This window comes from Oncorhynchus mykiss, chromosome 7 (genome assembly GCF_057628025.1).
Source record: "Oncorhynchus mykiss isolate SJ-2025 chromosome 7, ASM5762802v1, whole genome shotgun sequence".
Taxonomy (NCBI): domain Eukaryota; kingdom Metazoa; phylum Chordata; class Actinopteri; order Salmoniformes; family Salmonidae; genus Oncorhynchus; species Oncorhynchus mykiss.
In genome coordinates, this window is record NC_143028.1 from 27940500 (window position 1) to 27967682 (window position 27183).

Consider the following 27183-nt stretch of genomic DNA (forward strand, 5'->3'; position numbering starts at 1 on the left):
GACATCTAGTGGAAGCCTTAGGAAGTGCAACATAGCCAATATAACACTGTGTATTCGATAGGGGTGAGTTCAAAAACTACAAACCTCAGATTTCCCATTTCCTGTTTGGATTTTTTCTCAGGTTTTTGCCTGCTATATGAGTTCTGTTATAGTCACAGACATAATTCAAACAGTTTTAGAAACATCAGAGTGCATATATTAGCATCTGGGACTGAGTAGGAGGCAGTTCACTCTGGGCATGCTATTCATCCAAAAGTGAAAATGCTGCCCCCTATCCCAAAGAAGTTAACAGTCTGATGGCCTTGAGATAGAAGCTGTTTTTCAGTCTCTCTGTACCAGCTTTGATGCACCTCATAGCGGGGTGAACAGGCAGTGGCTCAGGTGTTGTTGTCCTTGATGATCTTTTTGGCCTTCCTGTGACATCGGGAGCTGTTGGTGTCCTGGAGGGCAGGTAGTTTGCCCCCGATAATGTGTTGGGCAGACCACACCACCCTCTGGAGAGCCTTGTGGTTGCGGGCGGTGCAGTTGCCATACCAGGCGGTGATACAGCCCGACAGGATGCTCACAATTGTGCATCTGTAAATATTTGAGGGTCTTAGAGGCCAAGCCAAATTTCTTCAGCCTTCTGAGGTTGAAGAGGCGCTGTTGCGCCTTCTTCACCACACTGTCTGTGTGGGTGGACCATTTCAGATAGTCAGTGATGTGTATGCCAAGGAACTTTAGCTTTCCACCTGCTCCACTGCGGTCCCATCAATGTGGACAGGGGTTTGTGCTCCCTCTGCTGTTTCCTGATGTCCAGGATCAGCTCCTTTGTTTTGTTGATGTTGAGTGAGAGGTTATTTTCCTGGCACCACTCTCCCAGGGCCCTCACCTTCTCCCTGTAGGCTCTCATCATTGTTGGAAATCAGGCCTACTACTGTTGTGTCGTCTGCAAACTTGATGATTGAGTTGGAGGCGTGAGTGGCCACGCAGTCATGGGTGAACAGGGAGTACAGGAGGGGGCTGAGAACCCACCCTTATGGGGCCCCTGTGTTGAGGATCAGTGAAGTGGAGGTGTTGTTTCCTACATTCACCACCTCGGGGGTGCTCGTCAGGAAATCCAGGACCCAGTTGCACAGCACAGGGTTCAGACTGAGGGCTCCGAGCTTAATGATGAGCTTGGAGGGTATTCAGTCAATTAACTGCATTCTTACATAGGTATTTCTCTTGTCCAGATGGGATAGGGCAGTGTGCAGTGCGATGGCAATTGCATCGTCTGTGGATCTATTGGGGCGGTAAAACAAATTGAAGTGGGACTAGGGTGTCAGGTAAGGTAGAGGTGATATGATCCTTAACTAGCCTCTCAAAGCAATTAATGATGACTGAAGTGAGTGCTACGGCGCCATAGTCATTTAGTTCAGTTACCTTTGCTTTCATGGGTACAGGAACAATGGTGGACATCTTGAAGCAAGTGGGGACAGCAGACTGGGATAGGGAGAGATTGAATATGTTCGTAAACACCCCAGCCAGCTGGTCTGCCATGCTCTGTGGATGCGACTGGGGATGCTGTCTGGGCCGGCAGCCTTGCAAGGGTTAACATGCTTAAATGTCTTACTCATGTCGGCCACTGAGTAGGAGAGCCCACAGTCCTTGGTAGCAGGCCATGTTGGGGGCACTGTGTTATCCTCAAAGCGGGCGAAGAAGGTGTTTAGCTTGTCCTGAAGCAAGATGTTTTTGTCTGCGACGTGGCTGGTTTTCCCTTTGTAGTCCGTGATTGTCTGTTGACCTTGCCATTTTCGTCTCGTGTCTGAGCCGTTGAATTGCGACTCCACTTTGTCTCTATACGGACTTTTGCCTGTTTATTTGCCTTTACGGCGGGAATAACAAGTGTCTGTATTCGGCCATATTCCCAGTCACCTTGCCACGGTTAAATGCAGTGGATTGCGCTTTCAGTGTTGTGGAAATGCTGACATCTATCCACGGTTTCTGGATCTGGGTATGTGTGACGGTTTCTGATCTGGGTATGTTCAAATTACTTCATAGTAGTCTCTATATTGTGTACATTTAGCAGTCCTTCCTCTCCTACAAGCTATCCCCTGATATCACTATACACAGTGGAGTGGTATTGTTCCCCAGAGACTTTAATACCACTTTCCTTCATTTATGAGCCACCCAGATCTCCTCCCCAGTCACATTCCATTCCGCTTTCCCAATAACGTTAACGCCTTGGTTTTTGGGACTCCACAGAATACACTCATGTCGGTCCTGTCAGACTCTGCAACTAACACCCTTATGCAAACAGTCTCAAACACATGCCCCGTATGTACTTAGCCCCGGCTTCAAATACATTTGCACATAAATCATTCCATCTAACCCATAACACGTTAGTCACTACTGCTAGTCCACCATAGTTATAAACACACTAGAACATGCTCAAGTCAATTAGTCAATATCCAACAATCCTTCATCTCGAACAGTGAACACGCACATGTTCCACAACACCTAGAAAACATATTGACTTGAACAGGGAAGAGGGAAAATACATGTTTAATAATTTCACACCACCCTTGATTCAAATGAGGTTGCGGGCAAGAACCATCCATCCGTTCTGTTCTATGCCAATGGGATGCTAGTCTCCATGCCAGTGTCCTTCATCCTCCTCAGGTGTCAAAGCAAGACACAGACTATGAGCTTCATTCTTCATTAATTGTACTGTATCATCCAGCATCAATATGTATTGATGCGCTTTAACATTAGGATTTTGATGACATGGTAAAACGAAACCCCTACTATCAATGTCCCATCATGGTTAGCCCGAGCTATCATCTAGTGGGTTCTCTAATAACCTCCCTCTCGGAGGACGCGACAAGATAAGGTTTCCCTAGACTGAATAGATTTGAGCAGTGCACCCTCCCCTCACTTTGTGCTCTCCTCACAGCTTAGGGGAAGTGCTCTCTCTCTTGTTCTCTCCTTTCCGAATCATAATTAAAACAATTGATAAATTAGCCAACCCAAATTTAGAATGACAGTCCTTAGTGCTTCACGTTGAGTATCACTCGAATTCAAGACCCTCAACTGAGCACACACCGACACGGTTAGAATGTAGATTTACAAAGAGGGGACTCTATATATATATATATATATAATCTAAATTACAATAAACTTCCCAGTGTGTAGACCTCCAAAATCAACCTGATACCCCATATAAACAGTTTAGGGCAACCCTAAATCAATGTACGGGTACACTTGACCACCCCCCTCCTTCCCTGCACTCATCTTTTGGCGTATCTTCATTTTTTTTCCTTCAGGGTTACAGTTTATCCTCCCAAGGCAAATATGTAACTCATGCCTGTCAAAGTGGATAGCCCTTGATAATGTCCCGATTTCAGATTTTCCCAAGCAGACGAATCACCATTCTGTACAGTCGATTCTGTCTGGTCCATTTTCATGCCTCATTCCTGCCACGCGGACTCAGGTTTCAGTAGATGTGGTGCAGGACAGGATGAATGCCATTTTCGCCATTACTCGCCATTACTTCAGCCGGTTAGGGCGGGGGTGAAGCTCACACTGTTCTCGTCGGATTATTCCTTCGATGCATATAGATACCATTGGTAGTCCCTATCGCTATAACTTCGAGACAGGACAGACCAAACCAACAGTTTAAGGTATTTCTGATTCAGAAAATCCGAACTATTTACCGTATGACAAATGATTACCTTCCCAAGACTAATGTCAAAGAGCATACCAACACACTGTTGAAACAATTTGACAAATTGACTTCTACTCCCTTATCATATTGGCAAATTCACCGGAGAGTTAGAGTCAGGGAGTTAAAGGGCTAACCCTTAGGGAGAAACCCTGACCATACAGCATACCCAATCTGGTGAGGTTTATATTGAAACAGACATAATAAAACAATGAAAACCAACAACAGCAATACACTTCTTCATATTATAATTAAATCTCACCCAGTGTCTCTAATTTCTAGCGAGGTTGATCAGGCCTAACCAGAAAGTCAGAACAAAGGTCACTCCATTAAGTATTTTCTTTCCCTTTTCTTTGCCTGTACTTCAGAAACCATTTAAAAACATGTTAAACATTTCAATCAGTCTGCGTACCCGGTTTACATTGGGTTTCTCAGTACATTGGGTTTCTCAGTAGAATTTACATGGGTGCAACCAACATTCAAACAATAGATACTTCAGAAAATGTAATTTGTGTGCCCTTTAAGGTGCATCCTTTCTCACCCATTAAGAACCTACTACAACTGTATTAAAAAGACCCCACACAATAAATCATACACGGAATTAACACCACTAACAAATATTAATAACCGGTGGGTTGTGTGTGCTGGTGTGTATGGTAAAAAGTAGGGTAAAAACACACACATGGCCAGGCCTTACTTATCTGGAAGCTCCTTTTACAGCCGGATCTGGATACCTTTATACTTTATAAAACTTTCATGAACTTCTCTCCCAAGACAACAGTCTCGGGAAACATTTCAAAGAGAGAGATAAGGACACCCCATCCTCTCCTGGAAGAGAAAGGGTACATTTAGTTAGTATTCACTATGCTACACCTTAATCAGCAACCCAAAATGTTTAATTACAAACAAAACATGGTAATGAAGTCCACTGTCCTTCATGTTCATGAACAAACATTTTAAAAGTTAATTTTAGGTTTGGTAACCCTAATGCTGTCGCTTGACAGAATTGCTTTTTTGAAACTTTAATAATTACTCACAATTTTAACTCCTCTAATTTCTTGTGATCCCTCCTCCCTTTCGTCAATTCTATAAATCTATTTAATAAGACAAAATAAAATGTAAATATATTTCAGAATAAGATTAAATCAAATGTCTCATCAGATTAAAAAAGGTTTTCTGAGCTTGTAAGGAGTGTTTGGCCGTACCAATTCTGTGTTACCTTTTAGAATCCATTCCCCTGCCATTTTTCATAGATTCATTCAACCCCAAAATTGGTTCCACACCCGTCGCCATGTAATATTACCCAGGTATTGTTACTGGTCCTATGGTCAGAGACATGGGTAGTAGTTGTATCGCTTTCGATTCTGCCCGTTACCTTGCTGAATGTAATACTTTTCCATGTCGTAAATGTAGCCTATTTCGAGCTCCCTTGCCCCACTACACTCACTCTTCCAATGACCAACAGCCCCACACCTAAAACAGAGCACTGACGCTCTGCACCTGGGGATAGATTCACTGCTCTTTCCTCCCTGTTTCTTTGTCTTACCTTGTCCGGTAAAACCCCTGTTAGTGACTTTCACAGTGTATGTATTAACCACATGCACGGCTGCAAAGTGAGCGGAATTGGATTCTACTCTTAAAGTCTACTGCACTATTTCATCCCAATGAAAATGTTGGTCCACTACCCCTGCAATAGCTGTTTTGATAACAGGTTTCAAACCTGCCATCAAAGCAGACATACACCTATTATTGTACTCACGTAACCAGTCTTTTTGCAGCTGAGTACATCTACTAATTTTGTTTATCGGTTTTTCTTTTTTTGTTGATAAAACGCTGACATCAAAAACCTGGTGTACTTAGCTTATAATTTTTCTTTTGTCATTATGCCAAGTCACAATTGCATCTCTGAATTCTTTATTAGATTGGAATTTTCCGTCAGCAGGGAAATGCTGACCCATTTCATCCCGTTTGCATTTTTTTTCTCCATATTTGAGCCAAATTGGTAAAATGCACGTCCGCTTCTTTTATCGCCTCTTTGGCTTAATTAGACTTTTCTTCTCTAGCCCCGCCTTAAAGGGAGAATCGTGGCCGCCGGTCGCCAATTCAATAGTTATTCTTCCGACTCCTCTCCTGACGGTGTCCAGGAAGTTTAGATTTCCTCACCCACAGCTCTAATACATGCCAATTTTAAAGATTTTTCAGGTAGTCATACCCACTTCCCAGAGCGTAGTTACAGTATTGGTGCCCAATAATTTGGTCACGGGACCTGATATCTTGTATTAGAACCAAAACTGATGTGACTGTCAATTTATTATGGAGAATAGGGGAGACCTAATGTCTTCTACCAGTGACACACTTCAAATATCACTGCTTTTGACAACCCACATAACCAAAATTATTCACAGTCGTCTTCCTATTTCCACATAATCTGCCACGGCTCCCTGCACAAACCTCTTTCTTTATTGCTACTGCTAATACACACATTTTCGTTGTTTGAACATCTTCTTGCTTTTCTAACCGTGAATGTGGCTCTCCTCCAGAATTTATAGGCAACCTTTTATCACCCTCCACATTTCCATTCACTGACAATGTTTAATCTTTAAGCACAGATATTCTCATATATACAGTTGAAATTCAAAAGTTTACATACACTTAGGTTGGAGTCATTAAACTTGTTTTTCAACCTCTCCACACATTTCTTGTTAACAAACTATAGTTTTTTGGCAAGTCGGTTAGGAGATCTACTGTGCGCATGACACAAGTAATTTTTACAATAATTCTTTATAGACAGATTACTTCACTGTATCACAATTCGAGTGGGTCAGAAGTTTACATACACTAAGTTGACTGTGCCTTTAAACAGCTTGGAAAATTCCAGAAAATGATGTCATGGCTTTAGAAGCTTCTGATTTGAAGCATAATTTGAATCAATTGGAGGTGTATCTGTGGATGTATTTCAAGGCCTACCTTCAAACTCAGTGCCTCTTTGCTTGACATCATGGGAAAATCAAAATAAATCAGCCAAGACCTCAGAAAAAAACATTGTAGACCTCCACAAGTCTGGTTCATCCTTGGGAGCAATTTCCAAATGCCCGAAAGTAAAACGTTCATCTGTACAGACAATAGTATGCAAGTATAAACACCATGGGACCATGCAGCCGTCATACCACTCAGGAAGGAGACGCGTTCTGTCTCCTAGAGATGAACGTACTTTGGTGCGAAAAGTACAAATCAATCCCAGAACAACAGCAAAGGACCTTGTGAAGATGCTGGAGGAAACGGGTACAAAACTATCAAAATCCATAGTAAAATGAGTCCTATATCAACATAACCTGGCGCTCAGCAAGGAAGAAGCCACTGCTCCAAATCTGCCATAAAAAAGCCAGACTACGGTTTGCAACTGCACATGGGGACGAAGATCGTACTTTTGGAGAAATGTCCTCTGGTCTGATGAAACAAAAATAGAACTGTTTGGCCATAATGACCATCATTATGTTTGGAGGAAAAAGGGAGAGGCTTGCAAGAACACCATCCCAATCGTGAAGCACAGGGGTGGCAGCATCATGTTGTGGGGGTGTTTTGCTGCAGGAGTTACTGGTGCACTTCACAAAATTGATGGCATCATGAGGGAGGAAAATTATGTGGATATATTGAAGCAACATCTCATGACATCAGTCTGGATGTTATAGCTTGGTCACACATGGGTCTTCCAAATGATGCCATCAATTTTGTGAAGTGCACCCAAGCATACTTCCAAAAGTGCACCCAAGCATACTTCCAAAGTTGTGGCAAAATGACTTAAGGACAACAAAGTCAAGGTATTGGAGTGGCCATCACAAAGCCCTGACCTCAATCCTATTAAAAATTTGCAGGCAGAACTGAAAACGTGTGTGCGAGCAAGGAGGCCTACCAACCTGACTCAGTTACACCAGCTTTGTCAGGAGGAATGGGCCAAAATTCACCCAATTTATTGTTGAGTGTATGTAAACGTCTGACCCACTGGGAATGTGATGGAAAGAAATAAAAGCTGAAATAAATTATTCTCTTTACTATTATTCTGACATTTCACATTCTTAAAATAAAGTGGTGATCCTAACTGACCTAAAACAGGGAATTTTTACTAGGATTAAATGTCAGAAATAGTTTAAAACTGAGTTTAAATGTAGGTGTATGTAAACTTCCGACTTCAATTGTATCTCCTATTTTCCACCGTACCCACTTCCTGCCTTTGTCCCTCTACACTACATGTAGTCTCGGGAAACATTTCAAAGAGAGAGATAAGGACACCCCATCCTCTCCTGGAAGAGAAAGGGTACATTTAGTTAGTATTCACTATGCTACACCTTAATCAGCAACCCAAAATGTTTAATTACAAACAAAACATGGTAATGAAGTCCACTGTCCTTCATGTTCATGAACAAACATTTTAAAAGTAAATTTTAGGTTTGGTAACCCTAATGCTGTCGCTTGACAGAATTGCTTTTTTGAAACTTTAATAATTACTCACAATTTTAACTCCTCTAATTTCTTGTGATCCCTCCTCCCTTTCGTCAATTCTATAAATCTATTTAATAAGACAAAATAAAATGTAAATATATTTCAGAATAAGATTAAATCAAATGTCTCATCAGATTAAAAAAGGTTTTCTGAGTTTGTAAGGAGTGTTTGGCCGTACCAATTCTGTGTTACCTTTTAGAATCCATTCCCCTGCCATTTTTCATAGATTCATTCAACCCCAAAATTGGTTCAACACCCGTCGCCATGTAATATTACCCAGGTATTGTTACTGGTCCTATGGTCAGAGACATGGGTAGTAGTTGTATCGCTTTCGATTCTGCCCGTTACCTTGCTGAATGTAATACTTTTCCATGTCGTAAATGTAGCCTATTTCGAGCTCCCTTGCCCCACTACACTCACTCTTCCAATGACCAACAGCCCCACACCTAAAACAGAGCACTGACGCTCTGAACCTGGGGATAGATTCACTGCTCTTTCCTCCCTGTTTCTTTGTCTTACCTTGTCCGGTAAAACCCCTGTTAGTGACTTTCACAGTGTATGTATTAACCACATGCACGGCTGCAAAGTGAGCGGAATTGGATTCTACTCTTAAAGTCTACTGCACTATTTCATCCCAATGAAAATGTTGGTCCACTACCCCTGCAATAGCTGTTTTGATAACAGGTTTCAAACCTGCCATCAAAGCAGACATACACCTATTATTGTTACTGTTACTATTACTATTACTATTATTCTGACATTTCACATTCTTAAAATAAAGTGGTGATCCTAACTGACCTAAAACAGGGAATTTTTACTAGGATTAAATGTCAGAAATAGTTTAAAACTGAGTTTAAATGTAGGTGTATGTAAACTTCCGACTTCAATTGTATCTCCTATTTTCCACCGTACCCACTTCCTGCCTTTGTCCCTCTACATGAACTACTTCTCTATAACCTATTGTGCTAGTACATGGATGTGGCAACATCTTCATATACCATATAGCCTACAGACACCTAATCTAATCTATTACGTTGGGCTATTTCCCTCCTGAATACGCTGTGCCCACAGTGTTCAAATCTAACCTAGTAGGGGGCTAAACCCTCCTGAACACGCAGTGCCTACTCTAACCTTCCGGTTGCTAAACCCTCCTAGGCATGCAGTGCCCGCAGTGCCTACCCTCCTAGGCCCGCAGTGCCTAGTCTAACCATCAGGTGGCTAAACCCCCAGGTCTACCGGTAGTATTTACAGTGGGCTTACTAAATTAACTCAGGCTTTTCTAGGTCCGTATCGTATAATTGTTCAGCCTACGATTCACATCCCGCCCAGGATGTCAGAATGAGTGGTAACAGGTATAGGAACTGTGCCTACCTTGTTAAAAAAAAAAAATTGTGCCGGCTCCTGCTCCACTGATTTGGACTCTCCAGTTCGACTGTAAATCGTGGTGAACCCTGCCCGCAGCGCCAACTGTTAGGTTCTAAATAAACAGAGTAAAACTCACAGACGACTAATAAAGCTCAAACCAAGTTTATTCACCCACTGGGTCAAAAAAACAGACATGTTTACATGAGTACGTACAGTACCATTCAAAAGTTTGGACACCTACTCATTCAAGGGGTTTTCTTATTTTTTGTATTTTCTACATTGTAGAATAACATTGAAGACATCAAAACTATGAAATAACACATGGAATCATGTAGTAACAGTGTTAAACAAATCAAAATATATTTGATATTTGAGGATTTTCAGACGCCACCCTTGATGACAGCTTTGCACACTCTTGGCATTCTCACAACCAGCTTCATGAGCTAGTCACCTGGAATGCATTTCCAGTAACGGGTGTGCCTTGTTAAAAGTTAATTTGTGGAATTTCTTTCCTTATTAATGCTTTTGAGGCAATCAGTTGTATTGTGACAAGTAGGGGTGATATACCGAAGACCACCCTATTTGGTAAAATACCAAGCCCATATTATGCCAAGAACAGCTCAAATAAGCAAAGAGAAATGACAGCCCATCATTACTTTAAGACATGAAGGTCAGTCAATACGGAAAATCTCAATAACTTTGAAAGTTTCTTCAAGTGCAGTTGCAAAAACCATCAAGCGCTATGATGAAACTGGCTCTCTCACCACAGGAAAGGAAGACCCAGAGTTACCTCTGCTGCAGAGAATAAGTTCATTAGAGTTACCAGCCTCTGAAATTGCAGCCCAAAGAAATACTTCATGAGTTCAAGTAACAGACAAATCTCAACATCAACTGTTCAGAGGAGACGGTTGAATCAGGCCTTCATGGCTGAATTGCTGCAAAGAAACCACTACTAAAGGACACCAATAATAAGAAGGAGCTTGCTAGGGCCAAGAAACATGAGCAATGGACATTAGACCAGTGGAACTCTGTCCTTTTGGTCTGATGAGTCCAAATTTGAGGTGTTTGGTTCTAACCGCCATGTCTTCGTAAGACGCAAAGTAGGTGAACGAATGATCTCTGCATGTGTGGTTCGCACCGTGAAGCCTGGTAGAGGATGTATGATGGTGTGGGGGTGCTTAGCTGGTGACACTGATTTATTTAGAATTCAAGGGACACTTAACCAGCAAGGCTACCATAGCATTCTGCAGCAATATGCCATCCCATCAGGTTTGCACTCAGTGGGACTATCATTTGTTTTTCAACAGGACAAGGACCCAACACACCAGGCTGTGTAAGGGCTATTTGACCAAGAAGGACAGTGATGGAGTGCTGCATCAGATGACCTGGCCTCCACAATCACCTGACCTCAACCCAATTGAGATGGTTTGGGATGAGTTGGACTGCAGAGTGAAGGAAAAGCAGCCAACAAGTGCTCAGCATATGTGGGGAAATCTTCAAGATTATTAGACAAGCATTCCAGGTGAAGCTGGTTGAGAGAATGCCAAGTTTGCAAAAATGTTATCAAGGTAAAGAGTGGCTTTCAAAGTTCTTGACATTTTTTGGATTGACTGACCTTAACCTGTCTACGATACTGGTTCCCAATTGGGAATCAACCCTCCCACGTTCAGCTGAAACGGTGGCGCATGGAACGCAAAAATATTCTTAATAATATTTAACCTCCACACATTAACAAGTCCAATAGCTCAAATGAAAGATAAACACCTTGTTCATCTAGCCAGCAAGTCAGATTTCTAAAATGTTTTACGGTGAAAACATAGCACATATATATGTAAAACCACCACCAGACACAGCTCATTTCAATAGCCAAAACATGCAATCAACAAACGCAGGATTAAAAAATAAATCGCTCACTAACCTTTTGAAAATCTTCATCAGATGACAGTAATATGACATGTTACACAGTACATATATTTTTTTTCTCAATAATATGCCATTTATATCCATAAATGTCCATTTACAGTGAGTTCACCTTCAGAAATTACTCAAAAATGCCCGCAGGAAATCTATGTAGCGCGGCAAGATAACGTAAATAGACATCATAAACTTTGACTAAATATACATGTTCTACATATAGTTAGAAAGATACACTGCTTCTTTATGCAACCGCTGTGTTAGATTTATTTTTAACGTTACAGAAATCGCACACTATTCCATATGCTGAGACAGCGCTCAGTTCCAAGCTACATTTCCACGTAATGTTGGAGTCAACAGAAACACAGATTTAAGCATAAATATTCCCTTACCTTCGATGGTCTTCGTTCAGAATGGTCTGGAAGGCTTCATACTTACCCAATACATCGTTTGGTTTCAAGTCTTGCGTCTTTGTATTAGCTACTGCTAATAACATCAGCTGAAATGCACCCAAAACGTCCTCTGGTCCGGAAAAGTTGCGCATCAAAACTTCAAAATTACATATTATATGTCGACTAAACAGGTCAAACTAAGTGCAGAAGCAAGCTTTATGATGTTTTAGACACGCAAAACAAACTTCAATTCAATCGGCCATCGTCTGCTCTTCTCTTGAGTGCTGGAACAAAGGAATGGCTGGGACCAATTCGCGCCCATACGCACAGCCTATTCTCTCGTGGCACGCACTAATTTCACTCCCATAGGGTCAATTCTCGCGGGATTTGAACGATTCAAAGCTCTAATGAAAGAGGACATCTAGCGGAAGAGATAGAAAGTGAATCATAACTGGTTGGGAAGGGTGGGGGCCATGACGTCAAAGTTGCTCCAACTTTCATGGCCACAAAAACTAGTTTGGAAGAATGCCTGCCCTGTGAGTTCTGCTATACTTACAGACATAATTCCAACGGTTTTAGAATCTTTAGAGTGTTTTCTATCCAATAATAATTTTTATTTGCATATATTAGCAATTTTTGACAGATTTTTTTTCCAGTTTACTAGGGGTACCCAATCTCTCCAAAGGGGGCGTATGTCTGCCATATCCTTAACAGGTTTTAAATTGAAATGCACTCCAGGTGACTAGCTCATGAAGCTGGTTGAGAGAATGCCAAGTGTGCAAAGCTGTCATCAAGGCAAAGGGTGGCTACTTTGAAGAATCTGAAATATAAAATAAATATTAAACCAGTTTTTTGGTTACTACATTATTCTATATGTGTTATTTTATAGTTGTGTTGTCTTCACTATTATTTTACAATGTAGAAAATAGTAAAAATAAATAAATGCCCTTAGTAGGTATATATTTGCACCCCATGTATGGAATGATCTACAGAGTTCCCTGCAACTTGATGTTCTGGTACCTCTGGGGCAGTTCAAATTGTTGATTTAAAGACTTCTTTGCTGAGGAATGGCTTGTAGATCCTGTTTTATTATGACGTAATTGTAAATTGTATAAAACTGTTTCAACCTGCGACCCAAATGAGAAATTCTGTGTTTTCCTGGGACCCACGTTTAGAAAAATATGCAACTATTCGTAAATATCGATACATTTCATTGCCCTTATGCCTAAAAAAAATATAGACAAAAACAAATAATTAAATACATCTTTTCATGTTTATTTTTCCCCATTTAAAAACACTTTTACGTACCTGTCTAGGTTGGAACTGTTGCTGTTAAAATACAATAAATTATTTATTTCTGAACTGGAATAAACAGATTGATCACATCACACAGATGTACAACAGAACACACACACACAGGCTTTTTTGATCAAAGTCTAGGTTGGAACTGTTGCTGTTAAAATAATTTTTTTTATTCTGAATTGGAATAAACTGATTCATCACATCACACAGATGTAGACCAGAGAACACACACATACACACAGTCCTAATGAGAGGTGTGTGGCTGGTTGAAGTTTTCAACAAGCATGTCTTTTCTGGGCTGTTTTTCACAGTGCAACACTGAGGTCATGCTCAGCATTGACACTGTTTCTGTACTTGAGAACCCTGACTTGCATGTGGTATGTGGTGCCAAACTGGATCGGAACATTACTTCTTTCTCAGTCAGGTAGGAGTCTGCTTCCTGCTGCTGATGAGCAACCCAGAACTGTGAGTGTTTGCGTCAAAAAGCAGCTTGCTTCAATCAGGTTATTCCAGTTCAGAATACAAATTATTACTTGCAACAGTTCCAACCTTGACTTGTTTTAAACAATAATTTCTACAGTAAAATGTACAGTAGGCCTGATCACTTTTGATCTTCATCTGTACTGTTTCTTAGGGTTGCACTATCAGTAGCTAGTTAGCTTGCTTTGGCTAACGTTAGCTATTATCTGTGTAATGTTACAAGGCCAGGGGATTGTTTGAAAGAGAAACTCACATCTACTCCTATGAGAGATAGTACTCCCTTATTTCTACTCATCATCACCTGTTATAAAATAACAACAATGCCTTGCTAGTTGACTTACTCTTCCACTGTTGAAGCACTGTTTCCTGAAGCATTCTGCCCTGTTCTTAAATAACTCCCTAGGTTTACCGTCATGTTAGTTAATTTGTTAGTTGTGAGACTCATTACTAAGCACTTCCCCACACAAAACACATTTTGGGCGCTCCTCATTATTTCTCAAAGTTTGTAAGAAAGAGACAAAAACTCATCACTGTATTTGCGTTTCATGACCATTGAGCTCAGTCAGAACTTGTGGCTAGCATGAGTCCATTTCGTGACAGCGGTGAGTGAGGGCGAGTGGGAATAACAAGTCAGTGGCTTGAACGACATCGCTGATCTTCTAGAAAACTGCAGAAAAAATATCTGCTAAACCGCGAAGAACACAGACACCTCCCTCTATCTCTCCCACTCACGCAGCTGCCAAGATGAGCAGGGACCGCTGCTAAGCAGAGAGCACACTGAACCGAGTTCGCAGTTGCACTTGGCCAAATCAGTTCCAGTAATTAATGAAAGAATTATACATTTACGTCGCGACCCACCATTAACAGGTCCGCGACGACCCATACTTTAAGAAACGCTGGTATAAATTGTGTATATGAAGGGCTTCCTTGGGAATAGAGGCATTGGTCTCAATGGGACTCCCTGTGAAAATAAAACACAAAAAAATTGATCTCGACCTGGGGTGGGCAATAATTAAATAAATCTGGGCTTCAAAATTCAACGGGGGGTCGAATAAATCATTTTTGGTGCTGATTTGTTCATCAAACTCAATTTGTGTGCTGGATAAATAGTGTACGTATTATAGGTATATTATAACTTCTTCATACATCGGGTTTTAGACGCTCAAGTGTAGCCTTTAAAAATACATTTAATTGGCTTTACTTTGGCCACCCCTGATATAGACAGTACGCAAATGTGCTTTGTTGAAAGACATCATTTAAAAACTCCTCATAGGAGATCAGATAATATTATTGACACAGTCACAGGGGCATAACAAATGGGACACTATTTTATGTGATGTACTTTGGTCCTTTTAGCTCCTAGTGCAAAAAAGTGCTTCAACAATCAAACTGTCTTGTGCAGTTTTCTTCACTTCTATTCCAGATGGTTTCTGCATCAATCTGCTCTTCATCACATCCTCTGTCTTTTATGGATTGCCAATGCTAAAACCATGTTATTATAACTTGTGTTTTCCAGCTCCAAATGTCCCACCTCCTCCTCCCCCGGTTAGCCCACCAGTGGGCTGGGGTGATGTCATCATCCCCACCACAAGTAGCAGCAGCAGCAGTAGCAGCAAGAAGAGGAACCCCCCTCCGCCTTTGGTTATCCGCCACAAGCGCACCTACTCAGAGCCCACCCCCCAAGTGCCCCACAGCCCCCATTCCTCCCGAAAGAGCCACGCAGGTACGTCACATCACAGCAGCACCTTTTGCTCTTCATTGTAACCAGAGGGCTAATATTAATACTATGCATGCCAGTCTCTCTTGGCTAAGAGTTGAGGAGAGACGGACTGCATCACTTCTTCTTGTTGAAAATCCCTAATTATTTGCGTAGTCAACTTACACACAGCTCTGACACACACACTTATCCCACCAGACATGCCAGACATGCCAGGGGTCTTTTCATAGTCCCCAAATCCAGAACAAATTCAAGAAAACGTACAGTATTATATAGAGCCCTTATTGCATGGAACTTCCATCTCATATTGCTCAAATAAACAGCAAACCTGGTTTCAAAAAACAGATAATGCACCTTGTGCACAACGCCTCTCCCCTATTTGACCTAGATAATTTGTGTGTATGCATTTATATGTAGGCTACGTGTGCCTTCTTAAAAATGTATGTAGTTCTGTTCTTGTCTAATGATGTTCTGTATTATGTTTTGTGTGGACCCCAGGAAGAGCTGCTGCTTTTGCAACAGCTAATGGGGATCCTAATAAAATACCAAAAAATACCTTCCATCTTGTGTAAACAGTATGCTCACTTCTGAATGATAGGAAGTCTCTTTGGGTGTACGGTGCTAAAAAGCACATAATAAAAGAGAAAAAACCTGCACTCACTGGAAATAGTCTTGTAAGATTTCATTTATTTTAGGCAGTATGTCCGTTGACCTTTTTTTTATCTCTGGGGCAGGGACCCGTGGAGACAGAATGGTGGGCTCTGACTTACTGTTAAATGTGATCTGTTAATCCTCTCTATAGATTATGGGGTACCATCAAATTCAACAGGCTACAGTGGTCCAGAGTCATCCTTTCAGAAGTGTGTGTGAGTATGTCAACTTCATTTAGATATTTTGTGCAGATATAGACCAGGGGTAAAAGTAGATTTAATTTCTTGCCGGTACAGGACCTCCTATGTTTGAAGAACCTTTGGGGGCGTAATTATAGAATTCAGTGGCAGTCAGCGCCGTTTAAGATGAGGGAGGATCATTGAGCATGGCCTTGTTTCTTTTACATCATATTGGATGACTGTCATTCATATTCCATTCACCTACTTCAATGTAACAGCGATAAGTTTAGGCTACTACATGATACTTGAATTTTACTCTTAAATGGAAGATTTTTATAAACACTAAGACTCTTCCTAGAGTCTTGGTGCAATCGGGGGAGAAGAGCCTTGGCCAGGGAGGTAACCAAGACCCCGATGGTCACACTGAGTTCCTCTGTGGAGATGGGAGAACCTTCCAGAAGGATAACCATCTCTGCAGCACTCCACAAATCAGGCCTTTATGCCAGAGTGGCCAGACAGAAGCCACTCCTTAGTAAAAGGTGCATGACAGCCCACTTGGAGTTTGCCTAAAGGCACCTAAAGGACTCAGACCATGAGAAACAAGATACTTTGGTCTGACAAAACCAAGATTTAACTCTTTGGCCTGAATGCCAAGCGTCACACCCTATACTCATGAGGTTGCTACAACCTAGCCCATGAAATAAAGTTTATAACGTAGGTGCATACAGGTCAAGAGACACATTTGAGGTGACACATGGACAGACAGTGCTTATCCCCATTTAGTTCCGTTTGCTTCGGTTAAAGAAACTTTTTTCAACATAATCGGCAGAATGAATACACCCCTGATCACGTGTAAACACAGTTCACTTTCATAGCAGCCACGTTGTATGCCTTCTCACATCTATGCAGTCTCCTCTCACCTTCTCATGTGGACTTCAATGCACAACACATCAGCTGTGTGACCAAGCAAAATAAACCTTCCAAGCCAAACCGCTACACACAGCATACATTGTGGTCACCATATTAGCTAAAGTAACGTCATAGTCAGCATAGCTCATAGAACTAACACGTAGTAAACCCGCTACAATCATGCAGTAACATTACAGAGTACAGTCAGTAAGCAGTTACGCTGGCTGGCCCCGGTGGCAATAAATTAGTAAAAACCAAAAGCTTACCTTGACTTGGATAGTCATAGCCATCTAGCTAACATAGCATCCCTCTGTTTTGAGTAGGGTGTTTCAGTAGGCTAAACTAGCTATCTTCATTTTCTAGCTAAGTAAGTGAAACTGAAAATGAAGGACAATCTCTTTCTCCCTTGCTTCTCCTTCATTTTGGAAGAAATTAAATTGTTAAAAACTGTTCAACTATTGTCTTTCTCTCTTTGAGTCAACTACTCACCACATTTTATGCACTGCAGTGCTAGCTAGCTGTAGCTTATGCTTTCAATACTAGATTAATTCTCTGATCCTTTGATTGGTGGACAACATGTCAGTTCATGCTGCAAGAGCTCTGATAGGTTGGAGGACGTCCTCCGGAAGTTGTCGTAAGTCTATGGAAGGGGGTGAGAATCATGAGTCTCCTAGGTGTTGTATTGAAGTCAATGTACCCCGAGGAGGACGGAAGCTAGCTGTCCTCCAGCTACACCATGGTGATACCCTACAGAGTGGTGTTTAAGGCTTAACTGAGTGAACAGCAGAGACAAACTGCAATATGAAAGTTTATTAAAATAGTTTGGGGATTGGCCTCGTCTCTGAGGGAATGTTTTCATGGCAGCTATCCCTATATCTGATATTAAAAAAAAAAAAAACGAAGGGAGAAAGGAGATCCAATTACGGGTCTTAGCTGGTGGTGGTGGAAAGTTGGAGGGTTTTCAGTAGGTTTTCCTTTAAAACAGCAAGTAAGAGAACATGGGTAAGTTTGACATATACAGTGCTTTTGGAAAATATTCAGACCCCTTGACTTTTTCCACATTTTGTTACGTTACAGCCTTAAAATTGATTAAATAGTTTTTTCCCTCATCAATCTACATATTTAAAAAACTTTTTGCAACTGTAATGAAAATTAATAACAGAAATACCTTATTTACAATAAGTATTCAGACCCTTTGCTATGAGACTCGAAATTGAGCTCCGGTGCATCCTGTTTCCATTGATCATCCTTGAGATGTTTCTACAACATAATTGGATTCCACCTGTGGTAAATTCAATTGATTGGACATGATTTGGAAAGGCACACACCTGTCTATATAAGTTCCCACAGTTGACAGTGCATGTCAGAGCAAAAACCAAGCCATGGGGTCGAAGGAATTGTCTGTAGAGCTCCGAGAAAGGATTGTGTCGAGGCACAGATCTGGGAAGGATACCAAAACATTTCTGCAGCATTAACTTCTTGGTGACAGGGGGGCAGTATTGAGTAGCTTGGATGAATAAGGTACCCAGAGTAAACTGCCTGCTACTCTGTCCCAGATGCTAATATATGCATATTATTAGTAGCATTGGATAGAAAACACTCTGAAGTTTCTAAAACGGTTTGAATGATGTCTGTGAGTATAACAGAACTCATATGGCATGCGAAAAGAGACAAATCCAACCAGGAAGTGGGAAATCTGAGGTTTGTAGTTTTTCAACTCTTTGCCATTCCAATATACAGTGTAAATGGGGTCATATTGCACTTCCCAAGGCTTCCACTAGATGTCAACAGTCTTAGAACTTTGTTTGAGGCTTCTACTATGAAGGAGAGAGAGAATGAGCGGGGATTTAGCCAGGTGTCTGGCAGGGTGCCACAGGCTCGTGACGCGCGGTCACGAGAGAGTTAGCTCTCGTTCCATTGCTTTTCTACAGACACAGAAATTCTCCGGTTGGAACATTATTGAAGATTTATGATAAAAACATCCTAAAGATTGATTCTATACTTAGTTTGACATGTTTCTACGACCTGTAATATAACTTTTTGAACTTTTCGTCCGACGTTCGGCTGGACCTGAACGCGCGTTTGGATTTGTTTACCAAATGCCCTAACAAAAGAAGCTATTTAGACATAAATGATGAACTTTATCGAACAAATCAAACATTTATTGTGGAACTGGGATTCCTGGGAGTGCATTCTGATGACCTCAAGAGTTCCTCTGTGGAGATGGGAGAACCTTCCAGAAGGACAACCATCTCTGCACCACTCCACCAATCAGATATTTATGGTAGAGTGGTGAGATGGAAGCCACTGCTCAGTAAAAGGTGCATGACAGCCCTCTTGGAGTTTGTCAAAAAGGCACCTAAAGGACTCAGATCATGAGAAACAAGATTCTCTGGTCTGATGAAATCAAGATTGACCTCTTTGGCCAGAATGCCAAGCGTCACGTCTGGAGGAAACCTGGCACCATCCCTACGGTGAAGCATGATCATGGCAGCATCATGCTTTGGGGATGATTTTCAGCGGCAGGGACTAGGAGACTAGTCAGGACCGAGGGAAAGATGAAGGGAGCAAATTACAGAGAGATCCTTGATGAAAACCTGTTCCAGAGCGCTCAGGACCTCAGACTGAGGTGAAGGTTCACCTTCCAACAGGCAAGACAACACAGGAGTGTCTTCGGAACAAGTCTCTGAATGTCCTTGAGTGGCCCAGCCAGAACCCAGACTTGAACCCTATCAAACATCTCCGGAGAGACCTGAAAATAGCTGCGAAGCTCTCCAACCAACCTGACAGAGCTTGAGAGGATCTGCAAAGAGGAATGGGGGAAACTCCTCATACAGGTGTGCCAAGCTTGTAGCGTCGTACCCAAGAAGACACAAGGCTGTAATCATTGCCAAAGGTGATTCAACAAAGTACTCATTATAAGGTATTGTGTGTAGATTGATGAGGGGGAAAAAATATTTAATCCATTTTAGAATAAGGCTGTAACGTAACAAAATGTGGAAAAAGTCAAGCAGTCTGTATACTTTCCGAATTTACGGTAACTGTATCCCAAGATTTACGCCCATTGGTTGAGAGAGAGAGAAAGGTAATAATTGCAAGAGTGTACCCATAGGTACAAATGTGAGGAATGTATGTGATTTTGCCATGCTCATAAGCTATAAGGTAGATAGGTGACATTCTCTACGTGGCTAATAGAAGAGAAGAGACATTACGCTATGCTGATGATACATTTGCATACATTTCCCCAACATGCCCGTAGAACAGAAAATGTCAATTATATTATGCTTGCTATAAGTCAAATGACATTTTATTGGTCACATGCACATATTAAGCAGATGTTATTGCGGGTGTAGCGAAATGCTTGTGTTCCTAGCGCCAACAGTGCAGTAGTAACTAACAATTCACAACAATACACACACATCTAAAAGTAAAATAATGGAATTATGAAATACAGTGGGGCAAAAAAGTATTTAGTTCTCCCACTTAAAAAGATGAGAGAGGCCTGTGATTTTCATCATAGGTACACTTCAACTATGACAGACAAAATGAAAAGAAAATCCAGAAAATCACATTGTAGGATTTTTAATGAATTTATTTGTAAATTATGGTAGAAAATAAGTATTTGGTCAATAACAAAAGTTTATCTCAATACTTTGTTATATACCCTTTGTTGGCAATGACAGAGGTCAAACATTTTCTGTAAGTCTTCACAAGGTTTTCACACACTGTTGCTGGTATTTTGGCCCATTCCTCCATGCAGATCTCCTCTAGAGCAGTGATGTTTTTGGGCTGTTGATGGGCAACACGGACTTTCAACTCCCTCCAAAGATTTTCTATGGGGTTGAGATCTGGAGACTGGCTAGACCACTCCAGAACCTTGAAAGGCTTCTTACGAAGCAACTCCTTCGTTGCCCGGGTGGTGTGTTTGGGATCATTGTCATGCTGAAAGACCCAGAAACGTTTCATCTTCAATGCCCTTGCTGATGGTAGGCTTTGTTACTTTGGTCCCAGCTCTCTGCAGGTCATTCACTAGGTCCCCCCGTGTGGTTCTGGGATTTTTGCTCACCGTTCTTGTGATCATTTTGACCCCACGGGTGAGATCTTGCGTGGAGCCCCAGATCGAGGGAGATTATCAGTGGTCTTGTATGTCTTCCATTTCCTAATAATTGCTCCCACAGTTAATTTCTTCAAACCAAGCTGCTTACCTATTGTCTTCCCAGCCTGGTGCAGGTCTACAATTTTGTTTCTGGTGTCCTTTGACAGCTCTTTGTTCTTGGCCATAGTGGAGTTTGGAGTGTGACTGTTTGAGGTTGTGGACAGGTGTCTTTTATACTGATAACAAGTTCAAACAGGTGCCATTAATACAGGTAACAAGTGGAGGACAGAGGAGCCTCTTAAAGAAGAAGTTACAGGTCTGTGAGAGCCAGAAATCTTGCTTGTTTGTAGGTGACCAGATACTTATTTTCCACCATAATTTGCAAATAAATTCATTAAAAATCCTACAATGTGATTTTCTAGATTTTTTTTCTCATTTTGTCTGTCATAGTTGAAGTGAATTACAGGCCTCATCTTTTTAAGTGGGAGAACTTACACAATTGGTGGCTGACTAAATATTTTTTTGCCCCACTGTATATATATTAGATTGAGCAATGTCAGAGTGGCATTAACTAAAATACAGTAAAAATAGAATAAAGTATATACAGTACCAGTCAAAAGTTTGGACACCTACTCATTCAAGGGTTTTTCTTTATTTTGTATTTTTTAATGATTTTCTACATTGTAGAATAATAGTGAAGACATCACAACTATGAAATAACTCATATGGAATCATGTAGTAACCAAAGAAGTGTTAAACAAATCCAAATATATTTTATATCTTAGTTTCTTTAAAGTAGCCACCCTTTGCCTTGATGACAGCTTTGCACACTCTTGGTCTTCTCTCAACCAGCTTCACCTGAAATGCTTTTCCAACCGTCTTGAAGGAGTTCCCACATATGTTGAGCACTTGTTGGCTGCTTTTCCTTCACTCTGCGGTCCAACTCATCCCAAACCATCTCAATTGGGTTGAGGTTGGGTCATTGTGGAGGCCAGATCATCTGATGCAGCACTCCATTACTGTCCTTCTTGGTCAAATAGCCCTTACACAGCCTGGAGGTGTTGGTTCCTAGTCCTGTTGAAAAACAAATGATAGTTCCACTAAGCGCAAACCAGATGGGATGGCATATTACTGCAGAATGCCGTGGTAGCCATGCTGGTTATGGGTACCTTGAATTCTAAATAAATCACTGACTTTGTCACCAGAAAAGCAATCCCACACCACCACCTCCATGCTTCACCATGCGAACCACACATGCGGAGATCATCCTTTCGTCTACTCTGCGTCTCACAAAGACATGGCTGTTTGAAACATGAATCAAAAATTTGGACTCATCAGAAAGAAGGACCGATTTATACTGGTCTAATGTCCATTGCTCGTGTTTCTTGGCCCAAGCAAGTCTCTTCTTCTGATTGGAGTCCTTTGGTAGTGGTTTCTTTGTAGCAATTCAACCATGGAGGCCTGATTTACACAGTCTCCTCTGAATTGTTGATGTTGAGATGTGTCTATTACTTGAACTCTGTGAAGCATTTATTTGGTCTGCAATTTCTGAGGCTGGTAACTCTAATGAACTTATCCTCTGCAGCAAAGGGAACTCTGGGTCTTCTTTTCCTGTGGCGGTCCTCATGAGAGACAGTTTCATCATTGCAGTTGATGGTTTTTGCGACTGCACTTGAAGAAACATTCAAAGTTCCTGAAATTTTCCAGATTGACTGACCTTCATGTGTTAAAGTAATGATGGACTGCTCTTTGCTTATTTGAGCTGTTCTTGCCATAATATGGACTTGGTCTTTTACAAAATAGGGCTATATTCTGTATACCACCCCTACCTTGTAACAACAAAACTGATTGCCTCAAACGCATTAAGAAGGAAAGAAATCGCACAAATGAACTTTTAACAAGGCACACCTGTTAATTGAAATGCATTCCAGGTGACTAGCTCATGAAGCTGGTTGAGAAAAAAACACGAGTTTTAGGGCTCCCGAGTGGCGCAGCGCTCTAAGGCACTGCATCTCAATCCTATAGGCATCACTACCGCCCCTTGTTCGATTCCAGTCTGTATCACAACCTGCCGTGATTGGAAGTCCCATAGGGCGGGGCAAAAATTGGCCCAGCATCGTCCGGGTTAGGGTTTGGCCGGGGTAGTCCATCATTGTAAATAACAATTTGTTCTTCTGACTTGCCTAGTTAAATAAAGGTTAAATAAATAATGTGCAAAGCTGTCAAGGCAAAGGGTGGCTACTTTGAAGAATCTCAAATATAAAATATATTTTGTTATGTTTAACACTTTTTTGGTTACTACATGATTCCGTTCTTTATTTTATAGTTTTGATGTCTTTACTATTATTCTACAATTGTCAGAGTTGTGTGTACAGGTGGCAGGGAAGTCAGGTGCAGGAGAATCAAACTGAATGAAATGGAGTTGTTTAATAACAATAAATGAAACCTAACTCCAACACTAAATAACAATAAGACAAAGTGGGTACGAGGACCCGTCGCGCTCCAATACAAACAGCACAACACTGAACAAACAAACAATCTCTGACAAATACATGAGGGGAAACAGAGGGTTAAATACACAACAGGTAATGAATGGGATTGAAACCAGCTGTGTAGGAAGACAAGACAAAACCAATGGAAAATGAAAAATTGATCAATTATGGCTAGAAGACCGGTGACGTCGACCGCTGAGCACCGCCTGAACAAGGAGAGGCTTCGACTTCGGTAGAAGTCGTGACAACAATGTAGAAAATAGTAAAAAAAATAAAGTGTCCAAACTTTTGACTGGTACTGTACAGTCATTGCCAAAAGTTTTGAGAATGACACAAATATTAATTTCCACAAAGTTTGCTGCTTCAGTTTCTTTAGATATTTTTGTCAGATGTTACTATGGAATACGGAAGTATAATTACAAGCATTTCATAAGTGTCAAAGGCAATTTACAATTACATGAAGTTGATGCAAAGAGTCAATATTTGCAGTGTTGACCCTTCTTTTTCAAGTCCTCTGCAATCCGCCCTGGCATGCTGTCAATTAACTTCTGGGCCACATCCTGACTGATGGCAGCCCATTCTTGCATAATCAGTGCTTGGAGTTTGTCAGAATTTGTGGGTTTTTGTTTGTCCACCCACCTCTTGAGCATTGACCACAAGTTCTCAATGGGATTAAGGTCTGGGGAGTTTCCTGGCCATGCACCCAAAATATCGATGTTTTGTTCCCCGAGGCACTGAGTTATCACTTTTGCCTTATTGGCAAGGTGCTCCATCATGCTGGAAAAGGCATTGTTCATCACCAAACTGTTCCTGGATGGTTGGGAGAAGTTGCTCTCGGGGGATGTGTTGGTACCGTTCATCATGGCAAAATTGTGAGTGAGCCCACTCCCTTGGCTGAGAAGCAACCCCAAACATGAATGGTTTCAGAATGCTTCACTGTTGGCATGACATATGTCTGATGGTAGCGCTCACCTTGTCTTCTCCGGACAAGCTTTTTTTCCGGATGCCCCAAACAACCGGATACACCAGTCCTCCGCAGTCCAATCCCTGTACCTTTTGCAGAATATCAGTCTGTCCCTGATGTTTTTCCTGGAGAGAAGTGGCTTCTTTGCTGCCCTTCTTGACACGAGGCCATCCTCCAAAAGTCTTCGCCTCACTGTGCGTGCAGATGCACTCACACCTGCCTACTGCCATTCCTGATCAAGCTGTGTACTGGTGGTGCCCCGATCCCGCAGCTGAATCAAATTTAGGAGACGGTGCTGGTGGTTGCTGGACTTTCTTGGGCACCCTGAAGCCGCCTTCACAATAATTGAACCGCTCTCCTTGAAGTTCTTGATGATCCGATAAATTGTTGATTTAGGTGCAATCTTACTGGCAGCAATATCCTTGCCTGGGAAGCCCTTTTTGTGCAAAGAAATGATGACGGCATGTGTTTCCTTGCAGGCAACCATGGCTGACAGAGGAAGAACAATGATTCCAAGCACCAACCTCCTTTTGAAGCTTCCAGTCTATTATTCAAACTCAATCAGCATGACTGAGTGATTTCCAGCCTTGTCCTCCTCAACACCCATACCTGTGTTAACGAGAGAATCACTGACAGGATGTCAACTGGTCCTTTTGTGGCAGGGCTGAAATGCAGTGGAAATGTTTTTGGGGAATTCAGTTCATTTGCATGGCAAAGAGAGACTTTGCAATTAATTGCAATTCATCTGATCACTCTTCATAACATTCTGGAGTATATGGAAATTGCCATCATACAAACTGAGGCAGCAGACTTTTGTGAAAATTAATATTTGTGTCATTCTCAAAACTTTTGGTCACGACTGTACATATGAGATGAGTAAAGCAGTATGTAAACATTATTAAAGTGACCAGTGATTCCAATTCTATATAGGGCTGCAGCCTCGAAGGTGCAGGGTTGCGTAACTGGGTGGAAGCCAGCTAGCGATGGCTATTTAACAGTTTGATTGCCTTGAGATAGAAGCTGTTTTCAGTCTCTGTCCCAGCTTTGATGCACCTGTACTGACCTCGCCTTCTGGATGATAGCGGGGTGAACAGGCCGTGGCCGTAGTTTTCCCCCGGTGATGCGTTGGGCAGACCGCACCACCCTCTGGAGAGCCCTGCGGTTGCGGGCGATGCAGTTGCCATCTCAGGCGTTGATACAGCCTGACAGGATACTCTCAATTGTGAATCTATTAACATTTTTGAGTGTTTAGGGGCCAAGACAAATTTCTTCAGCCTCCTGAGGTTGAAGAGGCGTTGTTGCACCTTCTTTAGCATACTGTCTGTGTGGGTGGACCATTTCATATCGTCAGTGATGTGTATGCCAAGGAACTTGAAGTTTTCCATCTTCTCCACTGCGGTCCCGTTGATGTGGATAGGGGCATGGAGCTCCCTCTGCTGTTTCCTGAACTCCACGATCAGCTTCTTTGTTATGTTGACTTTGAGTGAGAGGTTATTTTCCTGGCACCACTGTCCCAGGGCCCTCACCACCTCCCTGTAGGCTGTCTCGTCATTGATGGTAATCAGGCCTACAAACTTGATGATTGAGTTGGAGGTGTGAGTGGCCATGCAGTCATGGGTGAACAGGGAGTACAGGAGGGGGCTGAGCACCCACCTTTGTGGGGACCCTGTGTTGAGGATCAGTGAAATGGAGGTGTTGTTTCCTACCTTCACAGCCTGGGGGCAGCCCGTCAGGAAGTCCAGGACCCAGTTGCACAGGGTGGAGTTCAGACCCAGGCCCCCGAGCTTAATGTTGAGCTTGGAGTGTACTATTGTGTTAAATGCTGAGCTATAGTCAGTGAACAGAATTCTTACATAGGTATTCCCCTTGTCCAGATGGGATATGGCAGTGTGCAGAGCGATGGCGATTACATCGTCTGTGGATCTATTGGGGCGGTATGCAGAAGTGGGTCTTTGGTGTCAGATAAGGTTGAGGTGATGTGATTAAAGTGAGTGCTACGGGGCAATAGTCATTCAGTTCAGTTACCTTTGCTTTCTTGGGTACAGGAACAATGGTGGACATCTTGAAGCAAGTGGGGACAGCAGACTGGGAGAGATTGAATATGTCCGTAAACACTCCAGCCAGCTGGTCTGAGCATGCTCTGAGGATGCGGCTGGGGATGCTGTCTGGGCCGGCAGCATTGCGAGGGTTAATACGCTTAAATGTCTTACTCATGTCGACCACGAAGAGGGAGAGCCCACGGTCCTTGATAGCGGGTCGCGTCGGTGGCACTATGTTATTCTCTAAGACGGTGAAGAAGGTGTTTAGCTTGTCTGGAAGCAAGATGTCGGTGTCTGCGACGTGGCTGGTTTTCCCTTTGTAGTCCGTAATTGTCTGTAGGCCCTCCACATACGTCTCTTGTCTGAGCTGTTGAATTGCGACTCCCCTTTGTCTCTCTGTACTGACGTTTTTCCTGTTTTATTGCATTACGGCGGGAATAACTACACTGTTTGTATTCGGCCATATTCCTAGTCACCTTGCCATGATTAAATGCAGTGGTT

General features: G+C 42.0%; 1 protein-coding gene across 2 annotated transcripts in view; it reads left to right on the forward strand.

The window, feature by feature from the left end:
* Positions 1-27183, forward strand: part of unm_sa1614 (un-named sa1614) — a 111139-nt gene that overhangs the window by 78481 nt on the left and 5475 nt on the right. The window contains exons 23-24 of one of the 2 annotated variants that reach the window (XM_021609084.3): positions 15152-15358; positions 16155-16218. In XM_021609084.3, coding sequence (XP_021464759.1) covers positions 15152-15358; positions 16155-16218 — 271 coding nt within the window. The remainder of the gene's footprint in view (positions 1-15151; positions 15359-16154; positions 16219-27183) is intronic. The other variant, XM_021609086.3, reaches the window with a different exon arrangement.